Consider the following 24,306-nt stretch of genomic DNA (forward strand, 5'->3'; position numbering starts at 1 on the left):
CTGCTTTCTGTGGGGGGTTGTGTGAGCTGGTTGGGGGTAAGGGGGTTTCTCCTCTCGAAAGCAGGTGGTGTGCACAGGGACACTTCTCTGGAGGGTTGGGATTCTGGTGGAATCTTATATTTTCATTCAGGTAGCTTTAATTTTTATCATACATAAATGTCTGCCTATGCTTCACCCTTTTTTCCTTTGTGTTTGTCAGAAGTCACTAGCAGAGTGTCCTGACAAGTCTCATGCTCTGTCCAGTGATGGTTCCTGTTCAGCTGTGTGTTTGTGCTCCTCGTGTGCAGTGATGACTTTGTGCAAGTAGTCAGCACAGTAGACAGCAAGGGAGTGCCCAAAGACTACAGAAATCGAATAAGGATTGAAAGCACCAAGACAGGATAATTGTCAAATGAAGCACAGTAATAGTTGTCAGCAGGCTGTACTGGACCACTACCCATATGTACTCCCTGACAGTGGACCAGCTTGGTCAATGACAAGACCCTTCATTCCCCTGAGGCCAAACAAAAATAGCCCCTCCAAGCCTCAGCTTCATACACAGGAACAAACAAGTTACACAGCACTCCTGACATACGCAGCTGACACCTTCTGACATTACTTAGATACTGACCCATCACCTTGCACTTGATGGTTCTATCCAAACATCTCTATCCATTGTGCTGTCATTTGAGACTGTCCTGAGCTTGAGTCAGTATATCTGTGTTATTTGTGGGGAGTGTGTGGATATCAGTTCCATGCGCAGGGCCAGACAGAGGGGCAGAACTGCTGGATCTCAATGAGTAGGTGAGACAATGGTGTAGGGAGGGGGGGAATTAGATTTATTAGAAACTGGGGAAACTTTTGGAAAAGGGGGATTCTGTACAGGAAGAATGGGCTCTATCAAACCAAATGAAACAAGATTGCTGGCACTTAAAAAGGTCATAGAGTAGTTTTTAAACTAAGGGGCTGAGGGAAAGCTGACGTGTGGAGGAGAACATGGACTGGACAGAGGCATCTCTTAGGGAAGGATCTATTAATAGAGATTCTCTATGCTCTAGTAGGAAGGAGGGGTGAAAGATGGTAAAATATGGGTGAGATCAGATGAGAAACAGTCAAAGGAAAAAGAGTTTCATTCAGTTGCATTAGGTAATGGCAGACAGCTAAACAGTGACAAAAAAGCTTATACACAAATGCTAGAAATCTAAGGCTCTGTCTGCACTAGAGGGGTTTTATCGGTAAAGTGACTGTTTTGCAGACAAAACCCACGGAGCATCCAGATTCCCAAGGCATTCTGTTGACAGTAAGCTGACAGAATGCAGTACTTTTGTCAACAGCTGTATCCCACTGTCCTTGAGGAATCATGCCTCTGTTTGTAGAAAGCCAGTCTGTATGTTCCTGGGGGCCTTCTGTTTGCTGTGCTTTCAGTTGGCCATTTTGCCAGGCAATCTGGATCTTCTGACAGAGGGGATCGCTCTTGCAGTCTGCTTGGCAGTTTGCTGTGATCTGTCGACAGAAGTTTTTTGAGAAGATATCTTCCAACCAAATCTTTGTCGACAACTCCCTGTAATATAGACACAGTCTTCATAATAAGATGGGTGAACTAGAGTACCTCATGAAAGGAGGAGATTGATATCATAGGCATCACGTAATTTTGGTGGAATGAGGGTAGTCAATGGGACACAGTCATACCAGGGTACAAAACATATTGGAAGGACAGACCAGGTTGTAGTGGTGAAGGGGTAGCACCATAAGTGACTGTTGATTTTTACTTCATTTGATTCTACATTTTCTTTCAATGTGTGGTCTTTGTCAACCATTCTAGGCTTAGGTTAACAACAAAAGAAACCCCCTGCTGATTTAGATCTGGGTGAGATTTCCTCCTGTCCCAATGGAGGCCCATGGAGACCTGGCTGGCCCCACTGAAATCAAGGGTAAAATTCACATGTTCCTTCCCCGAGCCAGGATTTCACCCTGGGTGTCTGAAGAGAAACAAGTTGTAGGTGAAAGTCTAAAGGCTGGAATGGGAGCTGTCTCACGTGATATCACTCAGATGATCCTCTGGGGTGTTAAAGTTAACACATTAAGCTGCAGACTTTCTTTTCATGAGCTGGGGGAATGATGGATATGGACACAGTTGCAAGGATGCACAGCACTTGTCAGTAGACAGCCTCTTTTCTTTGTCATTGTTCTTTTAGGTATCATTTATTCTGTGAGGTTAACATTTTTTTTGAAAAACAATACCTCCAACACTTTGGGATTAGGGGGAGAGAATTTAAAGCTGAACACTACAGCCATGTTCACAGAGAGCCTTCAGAGTTGCTAAATTAAATCCTGATGTCTGATGGGGACCTGGAACTTGCCTGGAATAATATGTTGCATTTCATAGTTGCTAAGGCCTTGAAAGAATCATTATGATCACTTAGTCCAGTGGTGGCCAATATCCAACCGTGGCCTGAATGTAGTTCACCAGGGTTAGCCTTTGGTAGGCCACTTCCTCTTTATTTATCCGTACGTCCACAGGTACCACTGCTTGAAGCTGTGATTGGCTGCAGATTGCTATTCCCAGCCAATGGGAGCTCTGTGAAGTAGTTTCCTAGTACACACTACTTTCCACAGCTCCCATTGGCCAAGAACAGCAATCCACAGCCAACAAGAGCTTCAAGTGGCTGTACCTTGTGGGTAATGTGGGTAAGTGTAAGGTAATGCACACTGGGAAAAATAACCCCAATTACACATACAATGTGATGGGGGCAAATTTAGCTACAACAGATCAGGAAAGGGATCTTGGAATTATAGTGGATAGTTCTCTGAAAACATCCATGCAGTGTGCAGCGGCAGTCAGTAAAGCAAATAGGATGTTAGCAATTATTAAAAAAGGGACAGAAAATAAGACTAAGAATGTCATACTTCCCCTTTATAAAACTATGGTATGCCCACATCTTGAGTACCGCGTGCAGCTGTGGTCTGCTCACCTCAAAAAAGATATACTGGTGTTAGAAAAAGTTCAGAAAAGGGCAACTAAAATGATTAAGGGTTTGGAAAGGGTCCCATATGAGGAGAGGCTAGAGAGACTGGGACTTTTCAGTCTAGAAAAGAGGAGATTGAGGGGCGATATGATAGAGGTATATAAAATCATGAATGGTGTGGAGAAAGTGAATACAGAAAAGTTATTTACTTGTTCCCGTAATATAAGAACTAGAGGACACCAAATGAAATTAATGGGTAGTAGGTTCAAAACTAATAAAAGGAAATTTTTCTTCACACAGCGCACAGTCAACCTGTGGAACTCCTTGCCCGAGGAGGCTGTGAAGGCCAGGACTCTATTAGGGTTTAAAAAAGAGCTTGATAAATTTTTGCAGGTTAGGTCCACAAGTGGCTATTAGCCAAGGGTAAAGTATGGTGCCCCTAGCCTTTAGTCAAAGGCTGGAGACAGATGGCAGGAGACAAATGGCTTCATCATTGTCTTCAGTTCACCTCCTCTGGGGCACCTGGCACTGGCCACTGTCGGCAGACAGGATACTGGGCTGGATGGACCTTTGGTCTGACCCAGTATGGCCGTTCTTATGTTCTTACCTGTGGAGGCACAGGTACATAAAGTGGTGGTGGCCCTGCTAGGGACTAACCCTACTGAACCACTTCCTCTCCTGATCTAGTGTTGTTTCTTGCACCGCAGACTAAAGAACCCTATCCAGGATTTGTTTGACCTGTAGCACATCTTAAAAAGATAGCCAGTCTTGGGAAGCCAAGTGAAGAATCTCCATGTCTCTTGAGTTGATTCAACAAAGAATTTCTCTCACTATTGAAAAAACTTGCACCTTACTGCTGAATTTGACTTGCTTTTCTTTCCATCTCTTTGGCCTCAATGTGCCTTTTTCTGCTAGTGACAATTTAAAAGGACTTCCGTGGCTGAGTTAAAGGAAAGCTATTCAAATTTGGCCCTGTATTTAATTAAGTAAATAAATAAATAAACTTTAAGGCTAATGGCAAACATGCTTATAAATAGTAAAAAGCAGTAAAAATGGTTGTTTTAAAACAAAATATTCTTCAGTGTTGGAAATTCAACCAACTATAATGCTAAGAACTCTACATGAGAATAAAATTGATTATCAACAAAAGTGCTGCTGACTTTCAGTGTCCAAGGTGAGAATAAGGGAAAAAGCCTCCCAGATAGACAAACTTGTATATTGCATTTGATTTTAAAGTTGAAGACTTCAGGTCTTGCACTGTGAGATATCTTCACTTCCGTGCTAGAAACAGAGCCACCTAGACAATGCATATCTGCAGGCCATAAACCATAGTGAGAAATTTGTTTCCTTCAGGGTGGTGAAATTTCTTCCCTCCTCCCCCTCAAAAACATTTTAAGCTCTGTGTGGAGAGTTAAGATGGGGAGTTTACTATGGAGATTGACTTTGGTCTAGTGCAGGGGTTGGCAACCTGTGGCTTGGGAGCTGCATGGAGCTCTTTAAGGACCCACTTGCAGCTCTGGGTGTTGCCACTCCTGACTCCTCTTGTGGTTCCCTGCGCTGCCCCATCTTAAATAATGGAACTAAATTGAACTGGTTTAATGGACACTGTTTTGGTTGCAGACCCCTGGTCTACTGCCTGGGGTCAAGTCTGTTCAATAAGCACAATTTCCCACTGCCCTGGGCCAGTAAAGATTGTTTGTGGAGCTAGACAAAGCTTGTAACATTCTTGTTAAACTGTGCATCTGTAAATTTCCACTTTTGCTATAACATTTTTTTATGCAGTGCTATAGTCAAATGGCTCTAACAGGGAAGCTTTGGTTCCGTATCTGGAAGTGTTTACAGTGTCAGGTCTGCATGCAGAATAGCAAGTGATCTTGATGTGGAAAGATGCATAGAGCGAGAGTGTTGAAGGGAGCAAAAGGAAAAGATGACTTGGCAAATCTTGAGTACAAGACTATACCAGTTATGGTGGATCACGTGAAAGAAGACACAAGACTGGGAATGAACAAAAGTATTCAGTAATAGTCAAACTGCAGTCGCCAGCTAGAGTTGTAGCCTAAGCCAAACTGATATTTTTTGCAAGTCTAATAGCTACAACAACTGACTTATGTTATTTGTAAGTGTTTCCCAGTAGAAGACCAGAGAGTCAAGCCACCTAGTTTCTGTTCCTGATTTTGCCACTGATTTGCTGCATAATATTGGAGAAAATCATTTAATCTCCCTGTATTTTGAGTTCCTCAGCTGAAAGGAGGACAAATAAAGTATTCTTAGGAGAGAGGCCTTCTAAATTACAATCCTTTCAGAACCCCTGGGTTTGCCCTTTTGGAAAAAGCATATCACACATAGATGCTCCATGTGCTTAGGTAGCAAAAGGTTTGAATTGCAGGTTTTGTGTAGTGCTTTCTGTTGCCTAACGCAACTGGGAATAGCTGGCTTGGAACGACTGGAATGACACACCGGTGAAACTACATGATGACTGATGGGGTTTACTGTATGTCCAGGACACTGTTTACACCAAGGAGGGAGAGATTGATGGCTGTATGGAACAGAACAAACATGGCAATTGAGAAAGTAACACATCATATTTTTGTTTATGATGGAGGACAAATAATTTTAACGACCTTTCTTGGATGATTTGAGCCACACCTCCCCACCCCCCCGCCCGGACAGATTAGGAAGAATTACACCATAGCTGCTGTTTTCTCCTTCTCTTGATTAATGAGGATTATTTAAGAGATTAAACTCTTGTTCCCATGTTTATATAGTGACACCAAAAGTCTCCAGGGATCCCTGTTTCACCATTTTCTTAATTCATCATGTTTCATATTACAAGCTTGTGAAAGGAAAAAACCCTCCATCTCTCACCAGAGGGCCCTACCAGCAAGAGGGATATGGTCTCAGCGTGAGCTTTTTAATTTGCAGATGATGAAAGCATCAGCGTGGATTTAGATACATAATTAATAGTTTCTGTCTCGGGAGTTTATAGTTCATGATTGAATCTTGGGATGTGCATATATATTACATCTGGGTTTGTCCAGTCTGATAACTGCAGGCATTTTAATAGCGCAAAGACCACCAGGGATGTAGTCAGTAAAACTATTTATTCTCCTTTGAGTCCTGACTGTTCACTATCCAGACCTGTCAGGACCATGCTGTCGAGCATAACCCCATATGTGTGTGTTAGTTTTTGAAATAACAGATACTGTTTAAAGTTACAGATCATCACACTGATATCTTGTATATTTTTTTTCTCCCTCTATAGGTGTTTCCCAGCCAAGATCCGCTGGACAGGGCAGATTTCAATGCTGTGGAGTATATTAATACTCTCTTTCCAACTGAGCAAGTAAGTCAAATACTTGGGGTTCTGCTATCCCATGGGGGTAACCTTAATGGTGACTCCATGATTAAATGCCCCTGCATGTCAGGAGGAACACAGGTTTAAAAAAATATTGAGGGCCTCTTTCTAAAGAGAACCAAAATTATGACTTAGAGGTGATTACTTCCTACATCAGAGCTAGTGAAATAGTGCTGCAGTCTTCGTGTGTCCCAATGCTCTAGCTACAGTTTTAAATATAATGAAAGTTCCATTTTGGCCTCTAGAAAGAAAGTTTCACTATGCAAGCATTTGTCTGGTTTTTTTTAGTAGAAGTTCAGATCCGGCTGGATCAATATACTGGTTGGCCCCAAGAATAGTTTCTGCTGCATTTGGGTCCACTATGACAGCAGAGAAGATGGCAGGATTTTTCCTTTCAGGTGCTTTGGTTCAACTTATTCTGCTTGGTTTGCTCACGCTCAGGTAAAGGACAAATATCAGTTAGACACCCTTCATTGTGGGATGTCTGTGGAGCTCGTGCGTGTGGGGACCATTGTATTCCTGTGGAGCTTGCTGAAGTTCAAAGTACTGTACTGTACTGCCTTAATATACTTAGGTCCTATTTGCTCTTTGACTGTGTTACCCACTAGAGGTCACTATCACTATTCCCTTTAACCACTTCCTCTGTGAGAGGTTTCATAAAGTTGTAAAGAGAAATCGTAGCTGTATCCAGTGTGTTTATACTTGTACAGGAGCAAGGTGGAGTCATTGTAGTCTGATTTCTCTTCCAATCTCTGCCACTGATCTCTACCTAACCTTGAGCAAGTCACCATACTGCTTGGTAGCTCGTTTTTCCTGTATACGAAATGGGGAGTATGCTACTGAACTACCTCTGTAAAAGTGTTATGAAGGAAAATGCAGTCTTATATGACAGGTAGTTTGTATGATTTTCATGTCGGGAGTGAGAATATTTTTCTCTCAAATAATTTTTTTTTTTTTTGCAGTCTTTGGCCAACATTGATGAAGTTGTGAACAAAATCAGACTGAAAATAAGGTAACACTCTCTTTCTTTTTGTTATTTGCCACCTGTGTGACAGTCATATGATCATTAAAGTCAATCACTGCTGCTGGTTCTAACTCATTCTATTTGAAGATAGATGGTTTTACACTTAAATATCTTTAAAAAAAGAGTTAGGGAGAGGATTTCAAAAAAGAAAATATTTCTAATACATTTTGTAATTTAATTAAGATTTTTTCATGCAACTCCTGCCTGTAGTGTGTGCCACTCAAATAATGTTGCTCTAGCATCGTGTTTCTCAAACTCACGAAAGATGACGGAGGGAATCATGAGGCACTGAAAATTGTTGCAATTCTAAAGCAAAAGCAAAAGAAAACTGCCAGAATAACTGTGATAGCCAAGGAAGGGTCCTGTGGCACGTTATAGACTAACAGAAAAGTTTAGAGCATGAGCTTTCGTGAGATGGTCCAGCATCTGAAGAAGTGAGTTAATTCACGAAAGCTCATGCTCTAAACTTTTCTGTTAGTCTATAAGGTGCCACAGGACCCTTCGTTGCTGCTACAGATCCAGACTAACACGGCTACCCCTGTGATAGCCAAAACCTTCAGTGTTGGTGAGGTCAAATTTCATAGCTATATGAATAGTTGTAGTGCATAGGCTTTATTGTTGTCATTCTTGCATCTGTTATAAATTGAAGAGTAAAAAAATGAAAGTGTTTGTGTTTCTTCTTTAACTTTGAGACAGGATTTTCTGCTGGAAAAGGGTGAGAAATATTTCTCTAATGCAAAGGACCAGGAACAAACGGCCCAGTCCGATAACATTGGCCAACTGGAGTGAAATGCAAAAAATGAAATGAGTTTTAAAAACAATTTTCTTATTTTGCCAGTATTCAGTGTTTGTAATAATCAAAAGAATATCAGGTATTTATAAGAATGTCAATTAAAGTTGTCAGCGCCATTTAAAAGCCCCAGACCTTACATACAGCTTTTTTCTACGCTGGCTTTCACAAAGTATCTGTACCATGTGTGCAGCTGGGTATGTTGACAATTTCTGCTTTTTCCCCACAGGAGACTGGATGACAATATCCGAACAGTAGTAAGAGGACAGACAAATGTGGGTCAGGATGGTAGACAGGTACTTGTCTTATATCACATAAAACTCCAACACCCCCATCTCCCTCTGTGCAAAAGAAGACTGTCGTGACTACTGTTATAGAGAACTAGCCGCATTATGCTGAAAGTAGGTTTATTGTTCCAGAAACTAGTCACACTCAACTGGCCAAATAACCATGTGACTAGTGGTTAGTGTGTTAGAAAACACAGCACTAGACCATACTGAAGAGCCACTAACAGGGAGAACTGTTACTACCTATCTTCTGATCCTCCTGTGGAAGGAGGCAAGAGAGAAAATGAGTTTAATTAAATCACAATGGATGTGTGATGCCTGCGGTTGATTCCAGATGTTTTCGGAGTGAAATAGATAAAAGCAGGTATGTTAAGCAGGAGCAGATGGCTCAAGGGATTGGTACTGGGATATAGAGCCCTTTAACTAAGTCACTGATTGTAATTTCCGAAGACAGAGTAGTGCCCTTGAAGTCAGGCAGGTATTAGTTTAGTACCTATTTGGCAAGTGTCAGTTGTTACCAAATTTTTCCGTTACTTTGGGGTGTGCTCTTTTGTTACACTTACTTTTATGGAGGTGGGTAGTGATTGTATTAGTGTGCTACTTGTGTTCTCATATGATGCTTTATTTCTCACTTCTGCCAATTCCCCCCCCCCCCCCAATGGAGCTACCCTGCAGAATCTGGGTTCCCCCCCACTGTACATTCAGATGAACATACGTACTTTGTCTCACTACCAGAGCATGTATGAGAGGACCCCTGATATGTCCTTAGTCGCAGCAGGCTGGGTTGCACGGCACTGCCAAACTGTGACTCTTGTGCCCTTGGGTTCACGGGGCTGGGTTTAAGCAATTCTTTAAGCTGCCACTTTCATATGTCCCCAAATTCAGCACCTCCCTGGCTCCACTTTGACATCACAAACGTGCTACTAATAACCCACTTGATAAGCAAACCCTATAGGCTTTTTGGGCACTTCAGGGATCTTTAGCTGTGGTACAAGGAGTGGTGTTGCAGAGTGAATGGGGAAGCCAAAACAACGTCCCTGAAAGGGGGAGTAACCAGCCTAGATATGAAAGTTATTTATTTCCAGGTAGTAGCCATATGAGGGGAGTCAAACAGAAAAAACAATTACAATATTAAATCTAACTTGAATTGGAGTTCAACAGTTAGGCTTGCAAACCAGAACTGATCACATAAGGCAGGGTCAGGAGGCCGTATTGAGAGAGACAGAGATCTATGTCATGACTCCATGAAGCTTGAACTGATCAAGATTCCGAGCTGGTGATGCTAGGTGGGGGTCCAGAGTGTTGGAGACAGGCAGAGCAGAGCCTCCAGCACAATCAGTATGGAGAAGATGAAATTCCAATGGAACTGATGCAAAGGTTAGAGACAGGTGGCAGAACTCTTCTTGGGCAGAAGTAGAGGGTTTTTTTAGGGAGGAAGACAGTAGGGAAAAAAAATGGTCCAAAAAGGAAACTTAGTTTTGTTTATTGGCAAACAGATGGTTCAAAGGAATATTCTAAAGCTGTACTGTTTAGCCGCTAGACAATAGAAATTGATCATTCCTGGCTATGGGTAGTGTACCACTGAGGGAACTCATAATGCAGTTCAGCAGTTTCAGTATTTTGGGTACCCATAGAAGCTTCATTACTAAAATTGGTCTGATAATTACTGATCTTGGTGTGGGCAGGCATGGGTTCATTAGCATTGGAAGTAGAGATTTTCCCCCAGGCAGTGCTCCCCTGCTTTCTGTATCCCAGAATTCAGTGCAGCTTGTGCTCTTCTTCATTCTGTGTGCTAATGGAGCTGTCTTCTTTCCTATCCAGTCACTCTTGTTGGTAGGATTAGGTGTGTCCACCCTTACCAGTTTCAGTTTGCTGGTTTTTTTGTGTAAGCTGAGGCCCAGGGTGGGGTGTGTGTGTCTTCCAGTGTTATGCCCTGGTTCCCGAAAAACACAGAGCTGGTAGGTAACACAGTACCCCAATACCCAGAAGTTAACAGCAAGGCCGAGGATATATTAGCCATGAAGACTGAACTATCTGTGTTCCCAAAGACGTGATTCAGTGTTGAGGCCCCTAGTACTGTTGCTGCATGTTCTGTAACAGTTTTATGTGTAAATAGGGAGCTTCCATATCAATTCAGTATTGTAATTAGCATTAAGAGGAGGAGGCAATGTTTAAAAAGCAGAACACAGAGTAGGAACTGTCTTTTCCCCACTGGTAAGACCCATCAAACATATTTTTTGCAAAACGAGTCTGTGTTGGTTTGCTTCTTTCCTTCTGGTGCACACAGTGATAGACTCTGTTGAAAGCTTCAATCTGAAGTGCACCTGCTTTAAAAAATCAGCTACGATGAAAGAATAACTGCTAGGCAAATAAAGGCACTGGATGCCAAGTGATGACAGATGAGCTGTCCAGCAGGTAAAGGATACAGACCACCAAGAAAATGTATTCATTTTGCCTGCTCCCTGTAGACCAATCTCATGCTTTATAGTCCCTAAAAGAACCTACATGAGCTGGTCACTACAAAGTGTGGACTGAGCCCAGAGCAAGAGCCAGGAGCTGTCTGATTTCTCCTCCTGTTTCTGATATTGATTCTTTCTATGGCTAGAGTACATTTTGAAACTCTCTTAGCCTCAGTAGCATGTCTGGCAAATGGGGCTGTTTATCTACTCCAGATGGACTGTTTAATGTTGGTTTGGTTCCCCCGGGCACTATTAGTGAGTCAGGGAAAGGCTTGGTGGAGCTGACAGACACTGTCCGAAGCATAGGGGAAGCTGTGAAAGGCACCCTGGGTCAGGAGTGAAGTGGTGGGATCCATCAGAGTGAGTAGGAGACAGGAGTGGGCAAATGTTTTGGCCTGAGGACCATATTAGATAAAGACATTGTATGGGGCCTGGGGGAGAGAAGGCATGACCCAGCTCCTGACCCCCTGGGACTCCTGCCCCTGACATCCTCACCAGGACCTCTGCCTCCTATCCACTGCCTCCTGGCTGTGTTGCCTGGAGTGTAGGGGCCAGCAGCACAGTGACCCTGCCATCCAGGCACTGAGGGAGGGGCGGGGCAGAAGTGGAGGGGCTGAGGGCTAGCCGCCCTTGCTCATCACGCTGCCTGGGAGTTGTCTGCTGGGAAGAGCCAGCCCCTGTCCCAACCCCCCTACCTGGTGGGATCTCGGGGAGCCTGACTGAAGGGTCCAACTGGCTGGGGGTAGCTTGTGGACTGTTGTTTTTTGTCCCTGGCTCCTGAAATTAGTGAGGTCAGAAGTACAAGTGGAAGGGGAGTTACTGAGGCCAAGGTGAAGCCATTGCGGGGCTTAGAGAAGAAGGTTGAAACATGGTCACAGTGACAGAAGTGGGACAGCAGCTCCTTGGCCAGACTGAAGGGCGGAGGCAGGGATGATTGGAGCAACACAGAGAAGAGGAAGAGAGCATAGTCCAGGGGAGAAGTTACAGCATAAACTAGGGGTCCCCCACAGCTGTTCCTATATGGTGACAAAAGGCCACTTTTCAGCAGTTTGCGTCAGTGCTGAGCACCCATTGAAATGCTACCTGTGGAATCCCGTGTAGAGGAGCCTCTTACAAGAGTGGAACTTGAGGGAGCTGCTTGGGATTTCCAGGGTGATGTGACTTGCAGAATGAGTTTCCTAGGCTGTTGGCTGAGATGTGCTAAGGAGATCCAACATCATCTTTGTAAAGTTCTGCCTTGTATCCTTGAGTTCTGTACAAGACCACTGTGCCATATTGAAACAGTGCAGGCCTTGGCCAGTACCCTGTCCAGTAGTACTGGCATGGTAGATGTGTTTGTGCAGCTGCTAATTAGGTTGCTTGTTAAAAGACTAATTAAAAGTCCCTCAGAATAAAACCACAAAATATTCACGTGTAGCATGTCTATGTAGCGCCGCTTTGAAGTGGTTTAGTGCAGTGTTTAGTCTGGAGTGTTTTCTGTTGTTCAAGGTAATAGTGCTTTGAGTGTGACCAGAGTGTTAAAGGCAGGTAGTCTCCTAGCAGTGTAAGTCCCCCTTTAATATTTTCAAAGATTTTTGAAATACTGACCCCAAGGAATTGTTTAAAGTGTTATTCTTGTTCAGGGATGTGTGTATATTTTAAAGGATGCATGTGAAATTTCCTCTGTTTCTGTGCAATGTATATATGTGACCAATTTATACGTTAACGGCTGGAAGAAAAGCTATGTCGAAGCATCAGTATTGGGAAGGGCAGGCCAAAAAGTGTAAAGCATGCAGGAATGTTAATAATTCCAGGCCACAAATATTTGTAGGTCAAAGTGTACTGCAGTTAAGCAGGTCATATTTCAGAGCCAGAGAAAGTTTTGAATAGCATTTCAGTTCAAGATGGAATTTTGTATTCATCTCCCCCGAACCCAGACAGAAAGGAAAAAGAAGAAATAATGGCTGTTCCTGTCCCCTCCACAGTTCATTCTTTCTCATTGGCTCAGGATGCAGGCAAATGGAGACAGAGGCTCTTTCAGACAATGGCCTTGTTAATAGCTTGTGGGGGTGAAAACCTTGATCTTTAGCACCATCCGTCTGTTCTTTTGCTGAAGAAGGCCTGTGTTTAACTAGAACATACTCAGTGAAAATATGGATGCCTAAAAATTTTAAGAACAACAAGAAGTCCTGTGGCACCTTGTAGACTAACAGTCTGTAAGGTGCCACAGGACTTCTTGTTGTTCTCAAAGCTACAGACTAACACGGCTACCTCTCTGATAAAAAAAATTTTAAGTTTTTATAGGGCAAGAGGCCCAGCTTTACCCTCTTGGATGGTACAGAGGAAGGGTTTCATTGTCCAAAGTATTGTAAGAATTTTTGTTTCTAAAGAATAACAAGCAAGGCACATCCAAGAAAAACAGATTCTTTTGCTGTGGAGAGACTCAATGTTGTTATAGAGGGAGTGGGATGATGATGATGATGATTTTAAACATCAGAATGCTTTAAGAATAAAGAATGCTGATCAGGAGCCCCTATATGTCCCCTTCTGTCTGTAGCCTTTGTAATATATGTCACCTGAATGCTTCAACAACGATACACTTCCTGGCAGAAATCTCCCTGCCTGGCCATCTATGTTTTTTCTCATTCCTTATCACCCTTTTTAGGATCATTTTGTCTTTTGCTTGAAATTGACTCAGTTGTAGAACTGGCAGCTACATTTTTATCTGCTAATCTACCTATTTCCTGCTGTTTTCCCCTTCCTACTTTTAGAGGCCAAGCCACTGCAAACCCTTCTGTGCTGCTCATGTAGAAGAGGGGGTTTCCCTTCCACCTGTGTGTTGTTTTTAATTTCAAGTGTGTGGCAGATGATTTAATCAAGAGACATCAGTCTGCTCCAGTGGAGCTGGGTTAGGTTTTGGCATGTTGGAATGTATAAATCTGTCATTAAAAACTGTCTGTATTTCTGGATTGCAGGTTTTTCTGTGTGCATATATGGCAAAAGCATTCATATTTCATGAGCTTACATAGGCTGTAATGTTAGTAATTAGGGAGAAGGAAGTGTGTGAACACAAGATAGGGAGCCGGGAAGCAGTGAATTCTAATTCCATCTCTAAAACTGACTCACTCCTTGGCCTTGAGCAAGTTACCTAGTCACTCTGCATCAGTCTCCTCATCTCTGAAATGGGGATAATACCTGCTGTGCCTCATCTAAGCTTTTCCCTAGTACATGGGTCTGTCTCGCTTTTTCCTCCTCCAGGGTGGTGTTGTGCTCCAGATTCTGTTGATGCACTTACACCCTGAGTGTGCCTGTTTTCTGAGTGTTGTACCTTTTAAAATAAATACCAAAATCAAACAGGTAACATTTTAAAATAAAATTCTCTTTATGGTAAAACTCTGTCTCTGAGACTAAGCTCAGAAGGCATCCTTCATGAGTATCTAGTCTGACTTGTCTGGGAACATGACTGGTCTGACTCCAATAAAAACTGTTACTGTATTCGAATATTTTTTTGCAAACCAGCATTGCTTTCTGAAGAGGAAACTGGCCAGTAGAGGTTTTTGCCATACTCGCTAATTACATTGGGTATTTTTGTAACCCAACATTAAAACCAGCCGCAATGAGAACACGTAAACCTCAGATACCACCTCCTGTTTTAATGATTTTAGAGCAGCTGAGATGCTCATCATGACTTTACTACTCAGCATGCTAGAGTGGCTTTAAAGCAGCCATACCCATGTCTTAACCATGTAATGACATGCCTGTGAGCAGATGAGCTCTTTAGGTCTGTCAGGTCCATGTAGACAGAGCCAAGTGTTGTATTTTCAGTGCCAGTTACAGTAACATGCCAGGGATTGAGCCCTTGCTGATCTCATTGGGCTGGAAGGATGCTGTGTATATTGTAGACTTGGGGGTAATTAATTTTTTTTTTTAAAATAAAAACCCTGGAAAGGCTTTGAAAGGCCTGTTGATGGGTGGGGGAGCTTCAAATGGGGCAGTAGTCCCAGGGCCTCATGCTTCAGGTGGGCCCAGGGCAGCTTTGAGAGGAAAGTGCTCTCCAGGCAGTGCTGAGGGCTGGCTGCCCCACCCCAACACCATCTGCAAAAGGTCATGTCCCTTTCAGGAGCACAGGGGCTCCCCGTACACATTTTCCACAGGGACCTGGCAAATCTGTTGGTCTCTCTCAGCTTTGATCTTCTTCCCCAAGAAATATAAATCCCAGCAATGACTCCACAAGCCAGGAGGAGTGCTAACCTGAGCCGCACACAGCCCTGAAGGAGGCAGTTCATTGCTCTGTGGGTTATTTATGTATGGTTGGGAGCAGGTAGAAGCGTGTATACAGAAGTCTGTTCTTCCTTCCGATTTTGTAAAGGGGAGCATCATGTACATCGCAGGAGGGGAAAGAATGCTGTGAAATGTCACCTTTGTCTCTGAGTTTCCTGTCTCTCTTCTGCATAACTTAGCTGCTGAATGAGGGAGCAGCAGCTTTGTGCCTTCCATTCGTAGGTAGCAGGTTCAAATCCTTTCTGCTCCAGCGGGAGGAGTCACTGAAGAGCCCAGAATAAGCCAAGTGGGGATCCTCTGTCATCCTCAGGCCAGTGCTAATTACGTCTTCTTTTTCTGTCCAGTAGGAGGAAGCACAATGCTGCTTTTGAGATCAGGGTAGCATTTGGTTTTGCTTATCAATTGGTGGAAAAGGAAAAGTCTGGGAAGGTCTGGTCCTGTGTCTACAGTGTCTCAGATTTTCAGTAGGGCTGCAGACAACCCAGTAGCCCCCTAGTCTTGGATCTTCACCTACAGCAGCAGGATGCATTGACAGTGCTGTATCAGGCCATGAGAGACAGTGAAACACAGGACCGGGAGCCTGGAAGTATGGAGTTCTAATCCCAGATCCAATACTAGCATCTTCTGTACTTTAAGCAGGTCACTTAACCACTGAGTCTCCACATCTGTAATATGGGGATAATTCTGCTTCTGTGCTTTACCAGGACATTGCACACATTAATGAGTGTTCATTACGTGCTATGCAGATGACAAGCGCTGAATTTTATTGCCTGACTTTTTAACTTTTAAATGGAATACGCCAAATGTTCTAGATTATCCAAAGGAAAAAAGGAACAAGATAGCTGAAAATAAGTGCTTGAATATAAAGCTAAAATGAATTGCATAAGTGTAGCACCAAAGGAACTATTTCAGTAGCTTTCCAAACTGGAATGCTCCATCTTCTCCATGTAAAAACAAAAAGCAGTCAAGTAGCATTTTAAAGACTAGCAAAATAGTTTATTAGGTGAGCTTTCGTGGGACAGACCCACTTCTTCAGACCATAGGCAGACCAGAACAGACTCAATATTTAAGACACAGAAAACCGAAAACAGTAAGCAAGGAGGACAAATGAGAAAAAGATGATAAAGGTGAGCAAATCCGAGAGTGGAGGGGTGGGGGGGAAGGTCAAGAATTAGACTGAGCCAATTATGCAGACGAGCCCCTGTAGTGACTCAGAAAGTTCCCATCACGATTTAAACCATGTGTTAATGTGCTGAATTTGAATATAAAAGCCAGCTCGGCTGCTTCTCTTTCCAGAACGGTGCGATAATTCTTCTTCAGTAACACACATACCTTTAGGTCATTGACAGAATGCCCCATTCCATTCAAATGTTGACTAACTGGTTTGTGGATCTGGAGTGTTTTGATGTCTGTTTTGTGCCCGTTGACCCTTTGTCTAATCCTTTGTTAATGAGGATCCTCATGAGGTTGGGAGGATCCTCACTAACAGCCACAGTCTATAGCCCAGGAATACCAGTCCTGGAACCTTTCCCTGCTACAAAGCCCGCTGCCAGCTTTGTCCACATATCTTCTCTGGAAATACCATCACTGGACCTAACCAGGTTACTCACAGAATCACGGGCACTTTCTCATGCTCCTCCACTAACATCATATATGCCATCATGTGCCAACAATGCCCAGATGCTTTGTATATTGGACAGACTTCTAACTCCCTTAGACAAAGGGTCAACGGGCACAAAACAGACATCAAAACACTCCAGATCCACAAACCAGTTAGTCAACATTTGAATGGAATGGGGCATTCTGTCAATGACCTAAAGGTATGTGTGTTACTGAAGAAGAATTATCACACCATTCTGGAAAGGGAAACAGCCGAGCTGGCTTTTATATTCAAATTAGGCACATTAACACATGGTTTAAATCATGATGGGAACTTTCTGAGTCACTATAGGGGCTCGTCTGCATACTTGGCTCAATCTAATTCTTGACCTTCCCCCGCACCCACCCCTCCACTCTCTGATTTGCTCACCTTGATTATCTTTTTCTGATTTGTCCTCCTTGCTTACTGTTTTTGGTTCTCTGTGCCTTTAAATATTGAGTCTGTTTTGGTCTGGCTATGGTCTGAAGAAGTGGGTGTGTCCCACGGAAGCTCACCTAATAAACTATTTTGCTAGTCTTTAAGTGCTACTTGACTGCTTTCTGTTTTGACAGTGTATAGACTAGCACGGCTTCCTCTCTGTTACTTCTCCATGTAATGTAACATTTCCCAGTTCAAAGCCATCTGTGCTTTTTGAAATTTTGCCCTAGAATTTCCTCCAAATGCAAAAGCTTTTAAATAGTCTGGTTCATTGGGCTTCCTCTTTCGTGTGTGATATTTTTGTGACATCTGTAGGCAATACCATGAACTTCAAAAACTAACATGCTACTAACCTCCTTATGGGGGGAAACAATAACTATGGGTGGAACATTTCCTGGCAGGGTGTAACAAAACTTTCCTTGGGAGTCCCAGCCATCAGCTATTTCTGATGCCTTGCAGGAGAGGCGAGGAATGCAGAAGTTGCTGTAACAATATGGAGTTCCGACTGTGCCTGAATTTTGTAGGGAACCAATGTTATAAATCTCCCCACCAGGGCATAGGAATTTTAGTTCTGACCTGGGAATAGAGCATAGACTGGATCCAGTTACTGCAAGCTTTCATATCTGCCCCAGGTTATGGTATGGATAGTTCTCATGCATTTTCTGCTGAGCATTTCACTTACACTCAGTACACTTCTAATTTGCTGCCATTTAGACCTGTTTATTACCAAAGCTTCCAAGCATGTGAACTATAATTTTTTTTGACAATCACTGACCTTTTTTAATGTTCTTTTGGCCTGAGCTGCATCACTCATTCCCTCAAACTCTCTCTTGTAATTTATCCTCTGTTGTGTTCAGGCTCAGATTTAACTCTTTTGTTTCATCTCTGCAGCCAGAACACTTGCCCTGACAACTTGGAATCTAGGCCATTTCAAATTATAGTTTCACATCCAAGCCTCTCTGCCAGTGCTTGTGGTTTTAGTTTTGAATTCCTTCCTTTCTTTTTTTTCCTAAACTTCCTGACCTTCACACACAACAAAGGAGAGAACGAAATGATTGAAACTGGAAAAAAACAAACAAACAAACAGAACACCCAGGTTGTTTTTAATAGGGGAAAATCTTTCCTTCCGAATCATTTGTTTGTAGAACTTGTAGGTCTTACTGTTACAACAGCACATACACGTTTTCAGATGGGTGTATGAATTTGTTTTTCAAGTTGCTAGCAACCCTTAAAGAAAAGGAAATTTCAACTTAACTGAGATTTCTTAGCACAAAGAAGCAGAGTCTGTTTTCTAGGTCCTAGTATAATGTACATTTTATATAGCAAGAAAACGGAAATTGACATGTTGTAGACAGGGAAAAACCTTTTCTCACCTTTTTTTATGGCTGAACATATTTGATAACTCAGCTACTTTTGACTGCTTTTCCCCCAGCTCTGTTTTTCTTAGCCCATAATATTGAAAATATGTTTTCTGTAACCACAGGAGTGCAGGAAAAAAGATAGTGGCTGCTGGTGCTGATAAGAATGCATGTAAATTATTGCTGTCTGGCTCAGCGGTGGACAGTTTAATTAGCTGTCTGGTACCTTCATAAACAATGCTTCATATAACGATAAATGTGCAGTACCTGCTGCTGGGGGAAGATTAGCAATGCCCTTCCCAAGCCCCATGTACAGCATAGTGTCCTGCTATATTCGGGTCTGTTAAAGGACAAAAGTGGATGCATCTGGTGCAGAGAAATATTCATAGCTCTCTTGGATTAGATTGAAGTTCACTGGGTGCTTACACTCACTCAGCTCTTTCAACCGAGATCAGGATACAGGGAGGAAGGGGCATTGAGCAGAGGAAGCTAATGGTGAAAATGATGCCACTAAATCCTCCTAAGCACCAGGAGGGAGACTGGAAGGTGAGGACAAAGCCTTAATTTGGCAAGGCATTTAAGTATGAGTGTAGGCTGACTGAAAACGGTTTTGCATAGGCTAGTTGTGCCTGCAGTCTGTCTGTCTTTCACCTAGCCATTGTCCAGTTCTTGTTCCCTCCTCCCTTAAGCTCTGGTCCAGCAAAAACTTGATGTGCCTGAAGAGCTGCTTTGAAGTCAGTGAGACTGTCTATATGCTTGAAGTCACAAATATGCCAAAGTGCTGTGCTTTGGATAACAATTGCCAAGCAGGAGACCACTAAATTGAGTGCACAACTAAGCTAGGCAGTAATATGTTCAGGTTACTATCACTTTGTCCGCTCTCCCTCTCAATGCCCATCCACTTATTTCACCCACCTGTTGTGTCTTATGTTTAAGAAAAGATTGTTGCCCTGTTTCTTAATATTTTAAGTGCCTGGAACAGTGGGACTGCAATTCATGATCAGGACCTCCCAGGTGCTACAACCATAAGAAGTTTACTGAGACAAACCCTATAAAATCATCAGCCTGTTAAACACTTGTTGTTAAGTCTGACATTTTAAATAATATAGGTCGTTGGCCTTTATTTGTCACAATTACTCCATCTCCCAGACTGTGCATCCTGATTGTTATTAGGCAAAAGGATTTTTGTGTGGAGTTGGGGTGGGGGTGAAGGGGGGCGATGGGGAATGCAGATTTAAAGTGTGCTTTAAACTCTGTGTATAAGTTTTAAAAAAAACAAAACAAAAAACCTCATATTTCTTAACTCAGGTCCTGTGATTAAGTCTTACAACTTTCTTAAGCTTTTGTAGCCCATAAATAATAAATAGAAGTTGAGCTGCCAAAATACATCAAACTTAAGATTCATTTAGACTCATTTCTCTAGCAAGTTCCAGCAGTTGGATGGTCTCTTCCAAGCCTTAGGAGCACAGTAAACCTTTCTAATGTAAAACATGCTTATTGAAAAGGGTTTTAGGCAAATGGCATGCCACGAAGAAATATTGTTCTTTATTATCCTTTTGGATATTGACTATTAAAACTGGTATCTGTGAAGACTGATCATAACGTTTGCCATGTGCTGCATAGCCAGGGTCAAGGGACAAGGAAATTGAAGCTTGACTTTTTCTCGTGCTAGTAGATCAAAAAGGGGGTAAATGTGGTTTGCCACCATCCTGTAGCTTAGTGGTTCTCAACCAAGGGTATGGTTATCCCGTGGCTATACTTAGCTCTTCTGGGGATGTGTCAAATCGTCTTGGTATTTACCTAATTTTACAACAGCTTACATAAAAAGCAGGAGTGAAATCAGTACAAACTAAAATTTCATGCAAGACTTGTTTATACTGCTCTTTATACTATTTGGTAATGTAACGTGTGTAGACTGTATTAGACGTGTTTCGTCGTATATTGATGCACGTTAGTATATTAATAAGATTGAAGTTGTCATGGTACGTATGAGGTTGTGAAGATTTTTAAAACAAGGAGCTGGAAGCTGCAGTAGTGGCAACAGGGAAAATTATAATTCCCAGAAAAACATGAATCACAAGTGAAAAACAGGTTCAGGTATCACACTGAAGTGTAAGTTCAATATTTATGTGCCAATCAATTTCTTTTACAGTTTAATATATTTTATGATAAAAATGAGAAAGGAAGCAATTTTTCAGTAATGTGCTGTTGTATTTTTGTCTGTTTTTTGTAAGTGAGGTGAACTTGGGGGTACGCAAGACAATCAGACTCCTGAAAGGGGTACAGTCGTCTGGAAAAGTTGTGAATCACTGCTGTTCAGGCTGTAACATGGGTTAAGTTTTACGCTGGCAACAGGCAAACTTTATTCCCAGATGAACCCAAGCCCAGGGTAAATTACAAAGAACAATCTTGCTGGGTCAGAGCTGGTGTCCCAAAAGTAAAAATCTTGACAAAGGCGGGAGTAAAAAGGTTGGTTTTACTGTGCAGTGCCACAATTCCCCCCCTTGGGGAAAATGTTTATTGCAGACATATGTTCACAAGCCTAAGGTTGAATATCTGTCATCATTTCCATTTGTGAATCCCTATTTTCAGGGTCTTGTAGTAAAGCTGTACAACTTTTTTCTGTCTACAGTTTGGTCTCTTAGGGCTCCACCCAAGAGTGGATTTGTCTTACAAAATCTGAAAAGCCTCATTTTGGTCTGTTTTTGGATGTACACAATGTGCAAACCAAACATGGCTTTGATTGATCAAACATGATTTGGTGGTAACTGAAATGCTGATTTCTCTAATGGGCTTTACAGGCATGTAATGGACAGTGGCCCTGCCCTAAGGAATTTACGGGCTAAGTAGGCAAACTTGACGTACAGGACTGCAATTCGAATACACAGGGAGGTGCAGGCCATGTTGAAATGGAGATCAGGTTTGTTGGCTCTGTGGGAGTAATGGAGGTCATGGAGTGCAGGAAGTTTTGGCAGCTGTCTGGTGCACAGAGAGTGGAACAAAAGGAGGCACAGAATTGTGTTTGGAAGGAGGAGACAAAAGCGGTAGTTAGAGAAGAACAGGAGCAACATAGAAAGAGACTGAACACTTAAATATTCTTTGAAATATTGATCAACAAGAGAGAATCACAACTTGTCTACAGAGGGAATTGACCGGTTTTGTTATACAGGTATAGTTATACAGGTATAACTCCCTGTGTAAAGAATGTTAGTCCAGAATAGTGTCCACATGGGTGTTACATGAGTAGAACTGATGTGAAATATTTAGATTGGTATAGGTACACTGGCCATCCTCCCTGTGTAGACAAGCCCTTGTCCACTCTCTGCAGTAATGGCCCTGAGCCTGGCTTATGTGACTTGGGCTTGAGCTACAGAGCTAAATATAGCAGGGTAGATGTTCGGGCTGGAACATGGGTTCCAAGACTCTTCCACCTTGCCAGGATTCAGAGCCCAGCCTACAGTCTGCGCTGCTGTTTATAGCTTTGCCGAGCAAGCCCTGGTCAGCAGACCTAGGACTGAGGCTCTCTGCCACAGGCATGTTTTACTGTGTAGACCTCCCCATGCTCTAATAATCCTGCACAGTTTCCAGTCATTCAGGACTTGTCTGTAATATTGCACACCATTCTGAGAAAGGCTTGTGATATAGCCACGCTTCCCCAGGAGCAGTCAGGGAACCAGTATGACTCCTAAAGTCACGATTCCTTCCCTGCTTCCTGACAACAGAGCAAGTCACTTCACCCCTTTGTGAGAAGTCATGGCAAGCAGAGGGAGGTGGAGCCCTGACTCTGTTCTGCCTGTGTGCAGTGGGGGGGATGAGGGAGCAGCCACTGCAGCCAGAGTCTGTCCTGGTGGGATGAGTGGGGCATTGCTCCCTTGTGCAACTGAGCCTGGGCTGTGACTGTCTGGCCCACATTGCATGCTTGCATGGTGCAGTCCTAATAGTCACTGTGCCCAAGTATGGCAGTGCTAGGGGCTTCGCCAGTGTCCTGAGGCTCCCGCCTCATTGCTGTAGCGATGGGCTGTAATGTTTCAGTTTCAAATCAGTGCACCTCACTATTGCTTATGAATGCATAAGAAGTCAAATGTGGCAGACAAGTTCACCGGTTGGCTTGGGCAGCTGTGCTCCACTGCTCCTTTGAGTCATCCCTGGCCCCCAAAGTAAGACTCAGAAAAGGGCAGCTCTGAAAGGCTGTTGGGTGAAAATAGGAGCTGAGGTGTAACACTTCTTTATCTCAGTCTGCACAGCATGGATACATGGTTTTATATCAGCTCCCACGGCACCCACTCTTTCAGATCTCATACGCTTGTCAATCCCGGCCTGGCTCTTGAAAGCTCAGGCTAGTCTTTTAATTACAACTGTGAATGTTCTCTCTTTTGGGTGGTACAGTTTGATGCTTGATTCGTTATTAGCATAGCTTTTAAAGCTTCCTTGTTCAGTACAGTCCCCTGTGCAGCTTCCATGTGGATTGAAAACTGGATTCTGTTTGCAGCAAAAGGAGTGACAGTAGAAACCCGTGTTCTGTGCCAGTGAGATTGGAAAGCAGCTGCCTTTGCACATAAACTATAGAATTATAGTCCCTCTATAGCATTGTTGCATGTCCATGGCACGTTTTGCCTGAATGAGCTAGAGTGCTTTATACCCTGTGAGATAAATTAGTACTAGCCCTAATTTCCAGATGGGGTATGAAGGCATTGAGAGGGCAACTGACTGTCGTAAGATCACATGCACAGTCTGTAGATAGCAAGGACTGTAATCTGGGGATCTGGATTCTCAATCTAATGCCTGTCCCACAAGAGCATTCCTCCACCCTTACCTTGACTAAGCAGGTTTTCTGTGGGGTCCTTCCAACCACCTGTCAAAGGGAGTGTGTAGAGAGCTAATGCTGTAAAGTACTTCATAGCCCAGTGCAGCCAGCAACAACCAGATGAAGGAAATTTACACTTTAAAAAAAAAAAAAAAAAAAGGATAAATGTGCATTTGGAGTTCTTAGGCCCTGCCTAGACTAGGGTGGTAGCTTGTGGTGGAAAAGTTGAGCACATGAAAATTGTTTAACACCTTTAAAAACTGGCAGGCAGTGGTGGTCACTACCACTGCCAAGAGGCCTACTAGAATAAGGGCTTGTCTACACTGTTTTTTTAGGTGGAAAAACTCCCTTTTTTCCAGGGGGGAAAAAAAAAACCTTGCGTCCACAATGCAAAGCTGGTTATTCTGGAACAACAGGGCATTTAACCTGAAATAGTTACTCCACCCAGATGAATGGCTTTCAATTTCAAAATTGACTCTGTGTGTACTAAGCAAAGGTAATTATGACTTAATTGGCCCCTAGGGGGAGAGCCCATCATTGCTCTTATTTCAAAAATGGGCTGTCTAGTGTGAACGCTCAATTTCAAAATGCTCTTACAATGTGAACGCTCTTTTCAGAAGTAACTTATTTCAACATTAAAATGTCAAAATAAGTTATTTCTGAAAAACTCTGCAATGCAGACAAAGCCTTAGGCAATACAGTGCTTGCAGCGTTGTAAAGGCCACAGGGTTTGGCTGCTTGGTGAAAATAACCAACCAAAATAACTAATGTTCTGCTGTAGCAGAATAGCTTATTCCTCTATAGCTCTGCCAGTCCTTGTGAAGAGAGACCTGGGAGAGCAAGCCTGAGTCACCTACAAGCACCTAACATGTTTTAAAAGTAGCAGAGAGATAGCCGTGCTAGTCTATGTACTATCAAAACAAAAAAGCAGTCCAGTAGCACTTTAA

General features: G+C 42.9%; 1 protein-coding gene across 6 annotated transcripts in view; it reads left to right on the forward strand.

Annotated features, from left to right (window-relative positions):
• Positions 1-24,306, forward strand: part of VPS53 (VPS53 subunit of GARP complex) — a 103,459-nt gene that overhangs the window by 2,262 nt on the left and 76,891 nt on the right. For 5 of the 6 annotated variants that reach the window (XM_075013540.1, XM_075013539.1, XM_075013537.1 and 2 more), the window contains exons 2-4: positions 6,208-6,288; positions 7,263-7,312; positions 8,344-8,410. Coding sequence is in view for 4 of the 6 variants with exons in the window: in XM_075013539.1 (XP_074869640.1) it covers positions 6,208-6,288; positions 7,263-7,312; positions 8,344-8,410 (198 nt within the window). In the remaining 2 variants the exon portion in view is untranslated. Of the gene's footprint in view, positions 1-1,900; positions 1,911-6,207; positions 6,289-7,262; positions 7,313-8,343; positions 8,411-24,306 lie in introns of those variants that run through there. The other variant, XM_075013541.1, reaches the window with a different exon arrangement.

Source organism: Carettochelys insculpta, chromosome 19 (genome assembly GCF_033958435.1).
Source record: "Carettochelys insculpta isolate YL-2023 chromosome 19, ASM3395843v1, whole genome shotgun sequence".
NCBI classification, from domain to species: Eukaryota; Metazoa; Chordata; order Testudines; family Carettochelyidae; genus Carettochelys; species Carettochelys insculpta.